At 58.3% G+C, this 17,631-nt stretch overlaps 1 protein-coding gene across 1 annotated transcript in view; it reads left to right on the top strand.

Moving 5' to 3' along the window:
* EPHX1 (epoxide hydrolase 1) overlaps window positions 1-17,631 on the top strand; it is a 20,178-nt gene continuing 2,547 nt past the window's right edge. Inside the window, exons 1-4 of the mRNA XM_081823176.1 lie at window positions 1-137; window positions 14,199-14,386; window positions 16,447-16,694; window positions 17,009-17,088. Of these exons, the coding sequence (XP_081679302.1) occupies window positions 14,204-14,386; window positions 16,447-16,694; window positions 17,009-17,088 (511 nt within the window). The 5' untranslated portion in view covers window positions 1-137; window positions 14,199-14,203. The remainder of the gene's footprint in view (window positions 138-14,198; window positions 14,387-16,446; window positions 16,695-17,008; window positions 17,089-17,631) is intronic.

Genomic DNA, 17,631 nt, shown 5'->3' on the forward strand with positions numbered 1-17,631 from the left:
CCCGACCGCGGACCGCCCCTCGGGGGCCGAGCCTGGGCGGGGTCAGCGCGGGGCCGCCCGAGCCAGCAGAGCGGGAGTGCAGGGGACCGCGCTCCTGCCGCTGCCGCCGGAGCCTCGGGGCCTGGGAGCCGACGACTGTAAGGGGGCGCGGGGGCGCGGGCGGTTGTGGGGGTGCGGGGGGCCGAGTGTGGGGGCGCGAGGGGTGAGGGGGCGACTGTGGGGACGCGGTTCCGGAGGGGCGAGGGGGCGAGTGTGGGGGCGCGGTTGCGGGGGGCCGGATGTGGGGGCGCGGGCGGCAGTGGGACTTGCAGGCGTGACTTGCTCACGCCTCGGGCCCCTGGGGCTGCAGGAGCGCGCGGCTGGGGGAAGAGGCCCGGGCAGGCCCTGCGAGCGCGCTCGGGCAGAGGAGGGGGACGGGAGGGACAGGGAGGGGCGGGGGGGAACGCGGCGGAGGTCCCCAGGCCCCGCACTCCCCGAGAGTCTTGCTTCCAGGGTGCGTCGCGCCCCGCAGTGAAATGCCCTTGTTTGTCGCCGGAGTCCTGAAAGCTGTGTCAGATCTCGCGGTTGGAGTGTGCTTTCCTGCCCTCCGTGTCCGCCGCCCGGTCCCCCCCCCCCCACCGCTCTTCGCCCGGGAGAGCAGGCCTGCCCGCCCCGCAGCCGGGGGACACCTGGGCACAATCCTGCTGTGCTAAGGTTGACCTCTTCCTCTAAGGCTGCGTGGCCCGCTTGCCCTCCCGCCCCCACGGTGTAAGCGTCGGGCTCCGCGAAGCCCGGATCTGCCCTCGCGCCTGCACCGACAGACCCCCCTCACCGGCCCTGGCAGTCTGCGACGCTCTGCAGCCCGCACCCGGGAAGGGGGGAGTTGGGGGGCGTGCATTTGCCACCTCTGCCCTCAGCTCAGCCTTTGCTCGGACTGGTGAGCTGTGTGGGAAAGTGCCCAGGACGTGGGCCTCACCTGAATGCAGCCCCGCTGAAGATGAACATTCTCAGGAAGCGTCCTGGCTCCAGAAAGTAACGTCGTCTGCTGGGAGCTTGCTTCCTTCAGGGCTAGCGCCGCCGCGGCTGCTTTAGCAAAACGTTCCGGGATTGTTCGGCAGTGGCTTTCCCCCAAATTTCCACACCTAGGAGGGCCGTGGAGGACCGGTGTGTTTCCCTGGGAGGCGTGGGCGGTGCTCAGGGACAGCTGGCTCTGCCCTGGGCAGGGGGCTGCGGCTGAACGTGCCCTCACGAGGCGGGCAGGTTTAGGAGGCAGAGGCGGAGGATAAAATAAACTTGCAAAATGTAAGTGCATCAGAAGACAGTAAAACCCTGGAGAGGAAAGGGGTGTCAGGTGAAAGAGAAGCCGCGGTTGAGAGGTGATGTCTGAATAATCCTGAGGAGTGGCGAGTGGCAGATTGCCCTCAGGGACTGTGCACCAGGCTGAGGGAAGAGCGAGAGCAAAGGCCCTGGGGCAGGAGAGCTCCTGGCACAGACGACCTTAATCTGTGTTTTCTGAGTGTGGGCCTGGCTGCCACCAGGGCCTTCGGTGTGAATGACCTCCTGTGTAAACGGCACTGGCCCAGCTTGAGCGCGAGAGGACTCGGGAACTTTCTGCGCCTGCCCCCGCCCCCCACCCAGCGCCAGGAAGGGAAAGACCTCCAAAGACACACAGACAGTAGCTGCTCAGCAGGGTAGCCAGAGTGAACCTCAAGGCCATCTGCTGCAACCTGTGTGCCCCCATGGGCCTAGGGCCTTTTGCTGGGGTGTCTCTTCAAAGTGGTCAAGTGTGCTTGGGCAGAGGGGCCTGTCCCGGGCTCCCACTGCCGCTGACAGGGAGCCCCAGCCATGGACGCACGAGCCCGATAGACCCCAGGCTTAGTAACCACTCCCCAGGCACCCAGACTCTCCTCTTCAGCGTCCTGGCCCGGGCCCAGACCCGAGGCGGCACGGGGACGGCCAGACTCCATTTCTCCGTTCTTGAGTGGAGGTGCGCAGAGCCGCGGAACACAGCCGGGCACACAGAATGAGGGGGAGCCACTGTTGAGGGGGTCGCGCCAAGGACGCGCACTGGGCCCGGAGGACCACAGGAAGCGCGGGCAGCTGTGGGTTTGCGGGGCCCCTGGAGCTTATGCCCCAACCCACCTCTGGAAGGGCCCTCAACCCCGAATCCTCAGCAATTCTTTTCACTGAGGTAATACAGTGGTGCGGAAAGCGAGTTGGCCTAGAAAGAAGAGGGGACATGTGTCCTACCTGTGCCATCCATATGTCCCTCCCCGCCCCGGACCTCACCCCTAAAATGAGGGGGTTGAGCTGTTCAGTCTGCAAGGCCCCGGAGCTCTAGTATCTGACAACTGTGCAGTTAAGAAGTCCAAATGGACCTTCAGGGAAGGAAACGTGTCGGTGGGGAGCGGTCAGTTTTGATGGGGCCTGGGGGGACCCTGCCGCCTATGGAGGGCAGGAGGGCAGCTGCAAACCCTCGGACAGAGGGCGGGGGCTCAGGATTGAAGCAGCCCAGCTGGCCCCCTGGTCGCCACCCACCCTCCTGTGGGTGTTCCTGCGCTGGGCCCTGCACTCCAGGGTGCTGTGTGGATAGGGTTGGGGGTGCAGCAGGGAGAAGGCCCCCGAGCAGTTCCCCAAGAGGGGACCCAAGTTTTGCCAAGGAGCCAGCGACCTGCCTTCCCTAAGGAGAGAGGAATGGTGCGCGCTCCAGGAAAACCTCCCTCTCGCCGAGGAGAGCGTGGGCGCACAGGGCGCGGGCACGCAGTCCCATCCTTGGTTATATAACCAAACACACTCGGTGCAAACCGAGTTCAAACTGGGGTTTTCACTCCCATCAAGGTGTGTTTACTTTCCTGAGGGAGGTCATGGGTTCACCCTTCCTCACCCTCTGAGGTCCAGCCCAGGCCCTCCCCCAGCCGGGCTCACAGACCTGGCGTGGACACCCCACTGTGTCCAGTGTGTGGGTGCGTGGTCCCGCTGTTGCAAAGCCTCTCTCTCCGAGGCCTTGCCGGAGGTGCTCCCATTAGGGGACAAAAGGTTCTTGTCTCCGAGGAGCTCAGAGACGTTCCAGAAGATTCTATAGCTGACCCACAAAGGAGGACCATGGGAGGAACAGGAGGTCCCCGGGTCGGGAACAGTTTTTGCCGCCCTTACCTTTGGGGAAGATTGATAAATACACTGAATTCAGTTGTCTTCTTGGACCCAACGCAGTGACATGTGCAGCTCAGGGAGTCTGACTCTCTTTCCAAGTCTTTGGAGGGACATGGATGTATTTTTCCACTTTCCCATTTTTGGTTTTTTTTTTTTTTGCCTACTTGCTGGACCACATGGTCGCTGCGAGGTGGCAGCCAGCAGGCCCAGCCACCACGCGCAGGAAGGTGGCAGGTCCTCGCCCGGGTCTGCACCCGCCTCTCTCCCTCCAAGGCAGGCTGCTGTGTCCGCCAGGACCTTCCACCGTACTCGAGAAGTCTTTTTATCTAGCCTTTTGCAACTTTTTATTCCTTTCTGCTACCCAGACATTGCCGCAAGCAAACTAACCCCTACCAAGATACCAACAGCCCAGAACATTCCTGGATGGGGCCTTTCGCCAGAGGAGAAAGCTGGCTTAGGTTACTCAGCGAGGCCCCCCCCCGGCCTGGCCAAGGGCGCTATCGCCTTACACAACAACATTGAGGAAGCTTCCAGACCAGGGAGCACATTGTTGAGGGTTGGCCACCCTGGGGGGCAGAGGGGAAGGAGATAGAGTATGCGCATGACTGCATTTCAGCCTGCACGCCCCGCTCCTCATGAATGGGATGCCAAGTGTTGAAATCCCAGGCAAGGTAAATTGCTTTTCCTCAGAGGCAGTGACCTGAGCTCTGCTCGGGGCTTTTCTCTTGTAAGGTAAGGCCAGTGGAGAACTGGCCCGGTCTCCTGGGGCAGCCCAGGAGAGGGAGCAGGGCCTCCAGTGACCCCGGGGGCCCCCTGCGTTACTCAGCCCCAGGCCTGCGTGGAGGGCTGTGTCCATGGGTCTGTGTGGGCCTCTGCTCGGCAGCTAAGTCTGCATTCCCCGGGCCCTCTCCTGAGGTGCTTGGGGTCGGCCAGCCCTGCCATTGGCCCTCCCTTGTCCCCCTGCTGGAGAGGCAGGCTGGGCACCCCTCACTTTCTGCCGTCGCTCCTCCGCTCCTCCGAGGACCACCGCTCAGCTCCCCATCTCGGTTCGGGAAGCACTTCCTCAGGGAAAGTGCTGGATAAGGACATGGGTCGGGGTGTTCTGGGGACTGACAAGCAAAGTGAGTGCCCGCGTAGGTGACTCTCTGAATCCCCCCAGGTCAGTGAGGCCTGGAGAGGTGGGGTCACTGGCCTGGAGTGGGCAGAAGGGCCAGGACCGGAGGCAGGCAGCCAGGGCCTGAGCAGCGGCCGGCTGGCTCCCGGCTCTGAGAACACTCCATCCGACCAGCAACACCAGTCATGTTCTGTCTACGCAGAGGCACGAATAGTCGGTTTGGGGGGTGGGGGACAGGCCGCATGGCAGGTGGCGACGAGCCTCCACCAGGCCCAGAGCAGGGCTCCCCCCAAGAAGCCCGCACCCCGCCCCGTGCTGTTTTTACTGCTCTTTCCTTCTGCTTGGTTTTTGCCTGCAACCTCGGGGCTGGCTCCAGGCTGCTGTCCCAGGCTGTGCTCCAGGCCGCGGGGCGGGGTGGGGGGGCAAGGGGGCAGGGCGAGCTGCTTGGCGGCTGTCCCAGGCCTCGCCCATCGCCCACTCTGAGGCCCCATCGGCCACTGGGGTCCGGGGGAAAGGTCTTTGGGGGCAGAGGCTGTGCGGGGCCGGGCGGGATGTACCCCCCTCCCCACTACGTCCGGGGCCAGCCGCACCCCCAGGGTGCTCTCGGCCCCAGGGAACTTCGGGAAGCCCCTTGGCTGGGGCGGTGGCTGTCAGCAGTGCCTGGGCGGCAGAACATTCCCGTTCTTCCTGCCTTGGCAGGCCGGCCCTGCACTGGAAGGGAAGCCATCTGTTTGTCCCTCCCCGCTGGATGTCCTTTTGCCTTCAGCCAGGCAGGCGCGGCCAGACTGGGGAGGGCGGCCAGGGGCCTGGGCCCGGGGGGGCGCACGCAGACCCCCAGCGCCACCTCTCTGCCTGGCCTGGTGTCAGGGGGGCCCGTGGTGTCTCCGTGTCCCCCCCACGCCTCTGCCCCAGAGTTCTCTGTTGAGACACACTCCCCCCAGAATTGGCTGAGGTTCTCCCTCTCATGTGAGTGTGAGTCACAGGAAACCATCAGGGCTGCGGGGGCGGAGGGCGGGGTCCCCTGGGGGCAGCAGATCTGGGCCCCCTCCCAAAAGCAGCCTGGGATGCCCTGGCCCGAGGCCGGACAGGTAAGTGCAGGGCCCAGGTTGGCTGCTACTCTCAGTGAGTTCAGGAGCACTTGCTGATGGTGGGGTTCTCCCACCTGTCTGGGTGTGAGGGAGGGGCCTCTGAGAGCAGGCTGGCAGACCCCCCACCCCGTTGCCTTCAGCGGGGTCCTGAGTCTGATCCTCATCTGTTTAGATCCAGAACCCCGAGATCTGCAGTCCGCCTGGCGTACTGGCGGTCCACTCTTCCTTTCGGGGGAAATCTGCCGTGGAGCCCCCTGCCACCTACCCAGCCCTCTCCCTGCATCTCAGATACAGGGGGCCTTCATCTACAGAGTAGGCTGAGAAGTGGGTCCTGTATGATTCCTCGGGGAGCATTCAGCCATCTCTTGGTTCCAAAGTTCTAAAAAGTTTCAACACTGTCATTCGAAGAATCGTTAAACTCATTCATCCGACGGATACTTCTGAGCATCCAGGGCACGCCAGGCAGTGGGGACCCGAGGGGAGCCGAGGCAGACAGGGTCTCGACCCGCAAGGAGCTTCCCTCCAGCGGGGGCGGCCTGTAGCGCAGAACCTTGAACAAACATGACCGTGACAGGAGCTAGGGTTGGGAGGCACACCGAGCTGAAAGAGGTCAGGCTAGGCTGCCGGGAGAAAGGACACTAGATTTGAAATCTGAAGGAGGAGTGGGAGTTAAGCCAGCTGAGAAGGGGAGGGAAGAGCAGACTGAGGAACGGGCATCGGCCCCGCGGGAGGAGGGAGCGTGGTGAGCCCGAAGGACCCTAAGAAGGTGGGGGTTGGGCCCAGAGTGGGCGAGGAGGGGAGAGGTGGGCAGCCCAGACCTCAGGGGCCTTGAAGGCAGAGCCGGTGTCCCTCTGTTCCAAGGGCAGTGGGAAGCTATTCGAGGGTTTTAAGGAGGGATGGGATGCAAGCGGGTTGAAGGTCACTCTGACTGCAGAGGATGTGGGAGGGGGCAGCGCACGTGTGAGGGGACGGGCCGGGGCTTTGCTTTGGTCCAGGGGAGGTGGTCACGGAGGTGGACTCGAGACTATCTTGGAGGTAGAGCTGCTGGAACTTGCCGATAGGTTGCATCCACGCGGGTGGAATGCAGGAGGGTTCAAGGTCATGGTCTGGGCCTTTGGTGCGGCGCTCGGAAGGTGGGTAGTGCCCGCCATGGTGAGCGGGAACCCCGGAAGAAGACGAGATCACGGTACAATTGCAGATGCACCAGGGGAGGCTTTGAGATCCTCGGGAGCAGGCGCGTTGGCAGGGGGGCGTTGGGGTCTAGGTTAGAACCACGCATGTGTCTGTCACCCGTGCCGGCAGGGGCCACGCACAAGGAAGGGACGGCCCCGTTTGGACACAGGATCTCTGGCAGCCCGGCCTGCCCTGTTCACCCATTGGCTTCACATTTCCACCAGGCCTGTGGCCCACAGAGGCCCCCGGACTTCCAGATTGTCCTTTATCCCGACGGGGTCTCGGCCACCAGGAGGTCACAGAGTGGGACCCCGGCCACAGCTGCGTGAGCGTGTTCTGTGCGGCTCTGGCCCGGAGACGGCGTCCGACTCACTGTTGACGCCGAGTCACAGGGAAGACTCTCGTCACCCTTACGTGTTTTCCTGTTTTAAAAAATGTACGATTATGTTGTTTTTGACTAGATAGTACATGCATTTGGTAAAAGATGATTTTTTTTCAAGGTACGAAAGCTTATTTAGTGCAAGACTGTTCCCTCATGGGGCCCCTGGTGGCTCAGTCAGTTAAGCATCCGACTCTTGGTTTCGGCTCAGGTCCCGATCTCGGGGTCGTGGGATCGAGCTCCATGCGTGGCGTGGAGTCTGCTGGAGATTCTCTCTCTCCCTGTTACTCCCCTGCTTAAATCGTAAATAAAATCTTGGGGCAGTCACTGTTGCCAGCGTCCGGGTGAATTCCCAGACTGTCCACAGCATGTTGTGTCCTTTGGTCAACACGGTGGTACCTGCTGCTCTCACTTAACTATCAGGGAGATCTTTCTGGAACTGCAGGTAAGTGACCTTCTGCATAGTGTAGGGAAGGAAAAATTCTTCCTCTACCCTCAGGGTCTTCAGCTGGACTAAGAATTCAATTTACACAAGACAGATTAACCAGGAGAAAAACCCCAAAGTTTTATGACCTGTGCACGGACATCCAGTAAAGACATTGGGGCCTGGGACGCCTGGGGGGCTCAGTCAGTGAAGCATCTGCCTTCGGCTCAGGTCATGATCCCGGGGTCCTGGGATCGAGCCCCATGTCGGGCTCCTTGCTCTGAGGGGAGTCTGCTTCTCCCTCTCCTGATCTCCCTGCTTGTATTCTCTCGCTCGCTCTCTCTCAAATAAATATGAAATCTTAAAAAAAAAAAAAAAAAAGACATTGGCGCCCAAAGAAATGACTGAGGCAGACAGTTTTTATACTTTTGAGACAAAGAGACAATCAATGTGTGAGGAATGGAGGATCAAGAAAACAGGCGTTTGCGAGCCTTAATCGGGGGAATTCTTTTTTTTTTTTTTAAAGATTTTATTTATTTATTTGAGAGAGAGAGAGAATGAGAGAGAGAGAGCATGAGGGGGGGAGGGTCAGAGGGAGAAGGAGACTCCCTGCCGAGCAGGGAGCCCCATGTGGGACTCGATCCCGGGACTCCAGGATCATGACCTGAGCCGAAGGCAGTCGCTTAACCAACTGAGCCACCCAGGCGCCCAATCGGGGGAATTCTAATCAGGATTTAGACCGCGGCTAGTAGATTAGAAACACAGAACACGGCCTGTTTCTACTGCTTCCTCAGCTCTCAAGTCCTCATCTCTGGCGGTAAGGGTGTCTTTCTACTTCTTACAACAGGAAGGGCATTTTCCATTTGGGAGGCTTGTTTTCCTGCTTTCAGGGGGACACAGGAGGGTCTGAGGGCTCTCGCACCAGCTGCTTCCTAAGTGACTTTTATTTAAAATCATCACAATGCCAAAGGGGCATATTTGGGGTGGCTGGCCCTAAATTCGTTCAATGAATCCGTCACAGCTTATTTCCGTCCCCAGCTGATGGACATTCAGGTTGTTTCCAGTCTTACCCTTTTACCGAGAGGGCAGGGGGAGAAAACCTGCAGCAAATACTCTTGTGCATAAGACATTTTATGACAACACAGGTTCCATGTTCTGGGGAGAGAAATCCCAGCGTGGAGTTGCCGGTCACACGTGGTTCACATTTTGACAGATGTCACAGAATTGCCTTTCATGTAAAGAAGCAGCCGAGTGGGAAGACACCCTCTCTTGTCCTCGAGAAGGATGAGGGCGCAGGTTCCATGGACTCCCCACCCACCACTGCATTGTGTCTGCCCTTGGAGAACATCCCTTCTCTGTGGCCCGGCCACAGGATGATGTTTATTCATCGGGTACATGTCTCAACCAGGGAGCGCGGATACAGCAGTGAACCTTTTGAAGACTGAGTGTTTCTTGTTGAGAGAGTGTCCACAGGGAGGACTGGGTATATTTTCTTTTCCCCCCGACTTTCACAATTCGTGAGGATTGATATAATACAATAGAGTGACAGTGGCTCAAACAATAAAGAAGTTTGTTCCCCCTGTCAGCCAGAGGAAGTTTGGAGTAAGTAATCCAGGACTGGGCCACTGGCGCCACAGTCAGCTGGAACCCGTCATCCCCATCACTGCCCCAGCGCTGACCTCTCTCCTCAAGATCCCCTCCTGGCCCAAAATGGCTACCGGGGTCCAGGCATCGCATCTGTATCCCCAGAAGCATGAAGGAGGAAGGGGAAGGGCAAGAGGTGCACGCTTCCCAGCTGAGTCAGCGCCCTTTACGTGGTCTGCCACACACGTGCAGGACCCATGCACCCTCGTGCAGGTGGCGCACTGTGCGACCCGAGAGATGCAATGCAGGTCACCCACATCGTGGATTTGCATGTTTACTTACAAATACTTTCCAGCAGATGACAATGAGGCATCTTATGACCGAAGCAGTACAGTAGGTTAATTTTCTGATTGCGTTTTGAAGAACGGGCGTCTTTTCCCAATTCATACCCAGTGCTGTTGGGGCCGTGGGTGGCTCTGCCCCAAATACACTTACGGCTCTTCGTCGGCACCTAATCCCTCCATCAGACGGAGCTGCGGGGAGGGCCAAGAAGCGTAGCGTTTAGCTGGGCTTTGCCGCTAAAAGCAAACTCCCGAGCCGGGAAGGAAGGGCGGAAGGTCGCTGGCGCCTAGCGGCGCTGCCTCAGTCCCGGCGCATGTTTGCTGAGCGGCCAGCTCGCTGCAGGCCGCGGGGGCACAGTGCTGGGTCCCCAGTAACCCGGCCAGCCCACCTTCTTCTCACGCAGCCACGCCGTGCCCATTTCCTTACCTCGCTCCCGAGTCCCGGCTCCCAGTCTACAGAAGGGGCGCCTGAATGGCAATCCTGACTCCTGAGTTACAACCCCCCGGCGGCGGCGTGATGAAGTAACACATCACAGAAGGGTGGGGAAGGGACAGACACGAGAGCCGCACCCCGGAGCTCTCGCCTGTCAGCGCCAGCACTGCCCACGTGGGGGCCCTCGGGGCTCCTCGCTGCAGGTGCGCTGCTGGCGGACCCCAGGGTATCCCTCCAATCCGCTGCCTCCTCATGAAGCCTCTGTGGCCGACTTAACCATGCCCACCTTTGCACGCTTCTCCACCTGCGTACGTGTATCATTGTGCCCATCCCTGGGAGGGTGTCAGGTGTCCATCAGCACGTCTGTCTTGCTGGAGCGTGGGCACCTGCTCACTCCCTGTGCCTGCAAAGAACCCGGCTCCTCGTCACACGCACGCGCGGTGTCTGCTGAGCTCGTCTCTGGTCCAAAAAGCAAAGCGATCCTTACTTTTCCAAGGCACCAATCCAAATCTCCCATTTACTTTACAAGAATACATGACTTCCTGATACTTTATACAGACCAAATTCAAGTTACAAGAAAAGAGTGGAGCTTTTAGTCTCAGTCCTTAAATGAATTGTCTGTTTTTAAACTTGTGTTTTTGCCCCAAGCACAACAGAGAGATGGCATTCGGTAAAATTATCAGACTAATGTTCTTTTCAGCCATGTGGCAGACAGAAGCGCCTCCTTTATTTGCCCTCCTGCATTTAGAGTTGTGCTTCCTAAGTCAGACCCAGCAAGGCGGGAGGAAACAGTTCACTGCCCCGGGGGGCTTCCCTTGTCACTTTCAAGTACTTTACGTTCAGTCCTAAGGTCACCATATTGCCCAAGTAACTTCTTCGCTGCAAACTGATCCCTGATTTTTTTTAAGATTTTATGTATTTATTTATTCGAGAGAGAGTGAGGGAGAGAGAGAGAGCACAAGCCGGTGAGGGGCAGAGGGAGAAGCAGGCTTCCCGCTGAGCAGGGATCCCGATGTGGGGCTCGATCCCAGGACCCTGAGATCATGACGTGAGCCGAAGGCAGACGCCCAACCGACGGAGCCACCCAGGTGCCCCGATCGTGATTTTTTTCCCCCCGGTTGCATAAGTATGTGTCCGGAACTTGACCTCAGGGAAGAATTTGGGGATTTAAACTCCATAGGATCTCGTTTCTTATCCGAGTCCTCAACGTCCCTCTGAGCACAGTCTCCTGTAACCACATGACCGCTGTCAGGTATTATGCTAAACAAGAAAGAAAGAAATCAGGCTGGTTTACAACAAAAAGTACATTTTCCTTATGAAGCAAGCTGATCTCTTTTTTAGGAAGGGTAGCCTAACTCCAAGGAAAAAATGCTTTCGTTGGGAAAGACTTCCTCCCCTCTGCTCCCCCAGCTCTCCCAGCAGAGTGTTTGGTCTGGGTTCTGGGAAAGTGCCTTATGAACCAAACAACACAGGGCAATGCAGTCAGGTCGAATACGTCTCGGGAGCTTTCAGAGCGTGCCTCCCAGGCTCGGGCGGCAGGAGCCCGCCCCACGAAACAGGCCTGCTGCTTCTGCATCGCATGACTCTTCTGAAGTTTTCACAGTGGCTCCTGAACCTTGATGTTTTGAAGGGGGTGGAGTGTTTTCTACCCCAGCAGGAGCTGACCCTGTGCAAGAGCTCTCCCTGAAAACGTGAAGGCCAGACAGAAATCTGCCCCCAGGGCTGAGAATTGCAGCTTCTCAGGACAGACGGAAACAAAGACGGGCACCTGCCCAGGGACAGGGGTTTCAGGATGCAGATGGCCAGAGGTCCCATCGCGCCGCCTCCATCCTCCCAAGCCACGTCCTTGGGGAGAAGATACTCCCAGATGGCAGGTGCCCGTGTCATGCACGGCTCTGGGGTGCGGGCTCATTTGTCTAATAGAGACGGCGTCCTCTGGGGTCTCTGCCAGCCTGAAGATTGCGCACAGTAAAAAGGGATTCAGGGGAAGGAAGGCACATTGGCGGAGCACCTGCTTTGAGCCGGGCATGGTTACCCCCAGTTTACGAGGCCACAGATGTGCAGGGTGGTTTGGTAGCTCGCGGGAAGGCGGTGGCACTGGGATTTCAACTGCCGGAAAGAGTAGAAGCTCCCTTTTTGTAAACCCCAAGATGTTCCAGTTCTTAAAGTCAGGGTGGTCAGAGTTTCTCTTGGGGGGGGTGCCACAGAATGGGGGTTCTCCGGGAAAGCCACACCGGATCCTCAAACGGTGATACCCAGATGGATCACGGTGCTTCCCCAAACCCACAAGGGGTCTGCGTGTCACTTGGCGTGTGGTGGGGCTGGAATATAGTGTGTCACCCCCGCCAGGGGACCCAGCGATCAGGTCAGCCCTCCCGTGCACCCCCAGCTTCCGGGAACCAGGCTGCCTGTCTTGCTGAGTAAAGAGTCAGAGCCCAGGTGGGTTGCCGCAGTTGAGGGGCAGCATGCAGGCTCGGGGGGCCCGTGACCGTGGCCACCCCGGCTCCTAACAGAGTGTCCCTGCGGCGACGGCTCTGCGCACCCCTGACTTGTGCCCTGCTCCTGCCTGAGCCTTGCTCTTCGCGTCTCTCTTCCCTGGGCCGCGTGCAGACCTGTCCCTTCCACACTTTGTAATCACACGGGACTTTAACAGCCGTGAGTGCCGGCCCCGCCCCGCCGCCTGAGGAAAACACCTTCCCGGAGTCTCGCCGTAAGTAGATTACGGTCGTGCTTGTCCTTTCCTTTCTATAAAGGGAATCAGGCCACGTGTGCTCTCTTGCGTCTGGCTCTCCGGCTTGGCACCGTCTCATAGTGTGGGGTGCTATCGTGAAGACCCCGTGATCCGGGAATGGGTGGCGTTGGGTCATTTCTAGTTTAGGGGGCTGCACAGATAGAGCTGCTGTTTATGGCTTTTAGCAAACGTGCACACGTTCAGGGCGGGTCTATACCTGGGGTAATTGCTGAGTCACAGACTTCGTCAAGGTCCAGTTCTAGTAGATTCTGCCCGTTTTCCAGAGATTGTAGGAAATTCTCCTGCAAGGTTTTGATTTATCCTAGTTTCTCTCTAGGAGCTAGCTCCCTTACAGTTGTGGTGGTGCCGTCCACGTCGCCGTGCCACCTTAGAGGGAAACAGAGAGGGTTTAGGGCGGCAAAGGACATCCTCCCTGCCTTCGAGAGGCACACAGTTCCATTGTGCAGAGAAATCTTCCCCGCGTAACCAAGCGTGGGGAGTAAGGTGGGAGGGTGTCCATCCAGTTTGGGAACCTGCCTCCCCCATCTGCGGGCTCTTCGGGCTTGGACACACTGCTCAGCCTTCATTTCCTCATCTGTAAAATGGGCCTATTACAATAATTAGGTGAGCTGAATGGCACAGAGTGCTCCGAGCAGAGCCCGGAGGAAGCCCTCCCCAACACTGCCTGTCACCTGCCCAGACCGCAAGCCCCCAGGAGCGAGAAGGCCTGGGGGGGAGGGGGGCACACACCTGTCCCCTGTATCAGTGGGGTGGGGACAGCAAGGGACTTTCGATCTCTGAGGTGCTGCGGGAAGGGCAGGGAGCCTGTGATTTCTGGACGCCCGTGGACCAGGATTTCAAGGACCAGCCCCCCGGTGGCCCGGTTTAGGGGGGCGGCTGCGGCAGGAGCCAACCTCAGGGCCTCGGCAAGGCCCCAGCGGGTCCTTCAGCAAAGAGGACTTGGACAGCTTCTACGAACGTGATAGGTGGGTCTACACAGACAGAAAGGGGGTTCGTGGTTGCCTAGGGCTGGGCCGCCATAGGGACATCAAGGGGCTGAGACCTACGGAGTTTCTCTTTGTGGTAATGGAAATGTTCTAAAATGGTAGTTCTGGCCGCACGTAGCTGCGAATGCATTAAAAATCAACAGATCCTACACTTGAGGCAGGTGGATTGTACGTCATGTGAATTCCATCTCCTAAAACTGTTTTAAAATTACAGCTGAGACGTATGGCTGTGTTCGGGCCTCGTAACACTCCCCCTGTGACACCCCCTGAACCTCCCTGCTGGTTCCCGATGTGCATGGGGACAGGTCCCTCCAGAGACAGTAAGGGGCAGAGCCTCCGGAGCCCAGCTCTCCTGGGGGATGGGGGAGCTCACGAGGGTGGAGAGAAGCTTCCAGGGTTGAAGGCCCCTCAGAGAAACGCAAGGCCGTGGAAGTGCAGCCCCCACACCCGGGGCTTATGGAGAAGCTGCCCTGAGTCCATATATTTCTAATTTGAAGAATGAATGTCATAGCTCAGTAGAATTACGGATGAATCTTGTCTTTTTTTTTCTTGGTTTCCGGTTCTTCTATGTGCTTATATTCTTTTTCTAGGTTAGAAGTACCTGAGGTCTGGGGTGCTCAGTCAGTTAAGGGTCCGACTATTGATCTCAGCTCGGGTCTTGGTCTCAGGGTCGTGAGTTCGAGCCCCGCACTGGGCTCCGTGCTGGGCATGGTGCTTACTTTAAAAAAAAAGTATATGACGTCAGGGGCCAGGTGGGAGAGCAGGTGGGGATTCAGCGTCTCCTCGCTCTTGCAGGAATCATGTGGCTGGAAATTCTCCTCACCTCTGTGCTGGGTTTTGTCATCTACTGGTTTGTTTCCCGGGACAAGGAGGAAACGTTGCCTCTTGAAGATGGGTGGTGGGGGCCTGGGGCGAGGCCCGCAGCTGCAGAGGACGAGAGCATCCGCCCTTTCAAGGTCGAGACTTCCGAGGAGGAGATCGAGGTAAGGCACCTTTTGCAGGGGGGCTGAGCAGAGGGGAGGGCAGCAAGGCCCCTTCAATGGTTCCCATGAGGCTGCGGCTGGGACGGGCCTGGGGAGCGGGTTTCCCTCTGCTTTTCTCCCACCGGGCAGGTGCAGAGCCTGCCCCCCTGCCCACCGTCCCCTCTGCTCCTTCCTCCTCTGTCTCCTCCTTCCCCTGCCCAAGGCCCAGCAGGGCCCAGGTGAGAGGGGCGTGCCAGCTGGCCCCGGGCACCTGCATCGAAGGTCACAGAAAGCAGCTTCCTCCTCCTTTGCGCCCCCATGAAACCCTGGGAGTGAGCTTGCAAGAGAAAGCCAGCAGGTTCTCATCAGGGCCCTGGGCGGAGGTCCTAAGTGAGAAGCGAGCCATGGTGACATCAAATGCTCGGGTACAGAGAAGCTGCCGCAGGGTCAGCATTAATTATGCGCCTGCTGTGTGCCAGGTGCTTGTGGTCACGTTCAGTCCCTGCAGTGACCCTGTAGGGTGAGGACTGGCGTTCCTTCTACAGGTGCAGAAATTGAAGCTCAGAGAGGTAAAGCAATTTACCCCAGGTGACTGAGATAATAAGCAGGATTCAAATTCGAGTCCATCCAAGTCCAGAGCTTGTGCCCCTCCCCACGCTGGAGTTAGGTGGGATCCTGGGCCAGGAGGGTGAATGGGACCCGGGACGTCCCCACCCATTCCTGCTCTCGGGCTATGCATATCGGAGCACCTGTTTTATGCAGGCGCGGTGCTGGGTGCCCAGTGGAGAGAGAGGCCCTTCCCGCCGTTCCCTCATAGTCCCGTAGTTGAGAGAAGGACTGGGCACGGAGGAAAGGTAACTGAGGGATCAGTGAGGGAGGACGCCGTAAGACGTGCCAATAAAAAGTGAGCTTTCAAGAAGCAGAAAGCGGGCTGCACCCAAGAGAAAGCAGGCGGACGCTCCTTGGGTAGGGCTGCCGCCGCCTCACTGTTCAGGGCGGAGGCTGGGCCCTGAGGATAACGCCTTCCGTGGCTTCTCAGACTCAGTCTCAAACATCTGAACCCTGGGCTCCTAGAGTGCTCGGGAGGACGCTGACTGAGAAGGTAACACTTGGGAGGCCCCAGGAGCGGACGCGGACACCCTAGCCCAATGCTCGGCCGGTCGGCTTGCACCTTCTCTCCTGGTCTGTGTCTTGATCCCAACGGAGGTACCGTGGTTCCCTCAGTGATGAGGCTCGGAGTCTGCTGACCACAGCCCGTGGGACATGTCTGTCCTGCCACCTGTTTATACAGCCCCCATGCTAGGAAGAGCTTTTCCATCTTTAAACGGCTGAAAACAATCCAAAAAGAGCAGTCTCGGGATGGATGAACTGTGCATGGCACACGGATTTCCGTGTCTGTAAATAAAGTGTTACTAGCACACAGCCATGTCCGTTCGTCCGCGCCCTGCCTCCAGCTGCTTCCAGGCTCCGGGGACAGAGTGGCCCAGTGGCCGCGAGAAAAGCCTAAAATAGTTACTGTCTGGCCTCTGACAAAAGGTTTGCCGGCCACGCGTAAGCCCAGAGAAGTTAAAGATGCGTGTCGTTCATGGGGTTAAAAACAAAGAGAAGTAAACATGAAGTCAAAGGTGAAGAACATAGGGGCGCCTGGGGGGCTCCATCGGCTCAGGGGCTAACTCTTGGTTTCAGCTCGGGTCGTGATCTCAGGGCCCCGGGATCGAGTCCTGCATCGGGCTCTGCGCTCAGGGGGAGGCTGCTTAAGATTCTCTCTCCCTCTGCCCTCCCCGTTGCAAGCGCACACGCGCGCGCTCTCTCTCAATTTTTTTAAAAGCGAAGAACATAGGCTTTGGGAACAGCCGCTGTTGTGGGAAACAAGGAGGCTCCTTCTGGGGTGAACCTGGCAGCCCAGCACGCACGTCTGCAGACCAGCGGCCTCCTCACCCTCCAACAGGACAAGGCGGCTTTCCTCTGCTGTCACGCTGTCTTGTCACTGCAGGCTTCCTCTGCGTTCTGGAAACAAACCTGCTCTGTGCTCTGCCCCCCCCAACCCCTCTCCCTCCCCGGGGTCCCGCATTTTGCTCCAGGACTTACACTGGAGGATCGACAGGGTCCGTTTGACCCCACCTTTGGAGGACGTGCGCTTCCATTTTGGCTTCAACTCCAAGTACCTGAGGAAAGTCCTTTCCTACTGGCGGAATGGCTTCGACTGGAGGAAGCAGGTGGAGATTCTCAACAGGTACCCTCACTTCAAGACGAAGATTGAAGGTAGGTTTGCTCAACAGCAGCTGGTGAGGGCGGTCTGTCGTGGGAGCGGCCTCCGCAGTTGCGGGGCGTGACTTAGACCCCACTTAGAATCCAAATACCGGTCCTCCAGATGTATTTGTAGGGTCACCTCGCTGGGGCAGAAAGAATGCCGAATCCCCACAAACCCAGCGGGCCCTCGAGCAAGACAGGGAAACACAGAGGTCATTGAAAAGCCAAAGAGATGCAGAATCGGGCCCAGGATGGAGCAGCCTTGGAAAGGAGAGAGCGTGGCCTCGGGCAGCTCAACCCCGCCCGAGGTTTTGAGTCCGGGGTACCGTGTCCGCTCAGGCTGCTCGGCCCATCAGACAGAGTCCTACGAGAAATTGCCCTTTCTGTCTGCAGCCCTCCACCTCATGTGCCCCCTGGGGGGTACGTGGTCCCACAGCTTCGCCTGCAGGGAAGGCGCCTCTCAGATTGTCTGGGCAAGGTCACCCCAAGATCGTTTGGGCTGAGGGAACAGTTTCCTCGGTGGAAAAGCATTTTTCCCCAGTCTGAGAAATAATTGAGACCCGTCATGGTGTGAGGTTGAGGCATACGGTGTGAGGGTTTGGTTTATATTTGGTGTGAAATGATCACCACAGCAGGTTCTGCTAACGTCCAGTTGCTTGTACAGATCCAATACAAAGAGAGAAAACACTTTCCTCCTCATGGCGAGAACTCAGGATTTTGGCTTCCCCCACAGCATGTCGGCTACGCAACACCCCCAGTGCTTACTTACCATGCACCTGGGGTTTGGACCCTCTGACCCCTTCCTCCAGCCCCCCTACCCCCCCTCTGGTAACCACACATCTGATCTCTTTTTCTGAGTTTGTTGTTTGTTGTTTTAGATCCCACACATCAGTGAGATCCTTTCTCTGTCTGGCTTATTTCACTTAGCATAATGAAGGCGTCATGTTGTCACGAGTGGTAGGACTTCCTCGTTTTTTTATGGCTGAATAATATTCCATTGTGCACATTTATACCAC

This window comes from Leptonychotes weddellii, chromosome 6 (assembly GCF_054177405.1).
Source record: "Leptonychotes weddellii isolate Sample4059 chromosome 6, ASM5417740v2, whole genome shotgun sequence".
Taxonomy (NCBI): domain Eukaryota; kingdom Metazoa; phylum Chordata; class Mammalia; order Carnivora; family Phocidae; genus Leptonychotes; species Leptonychotes weddellii.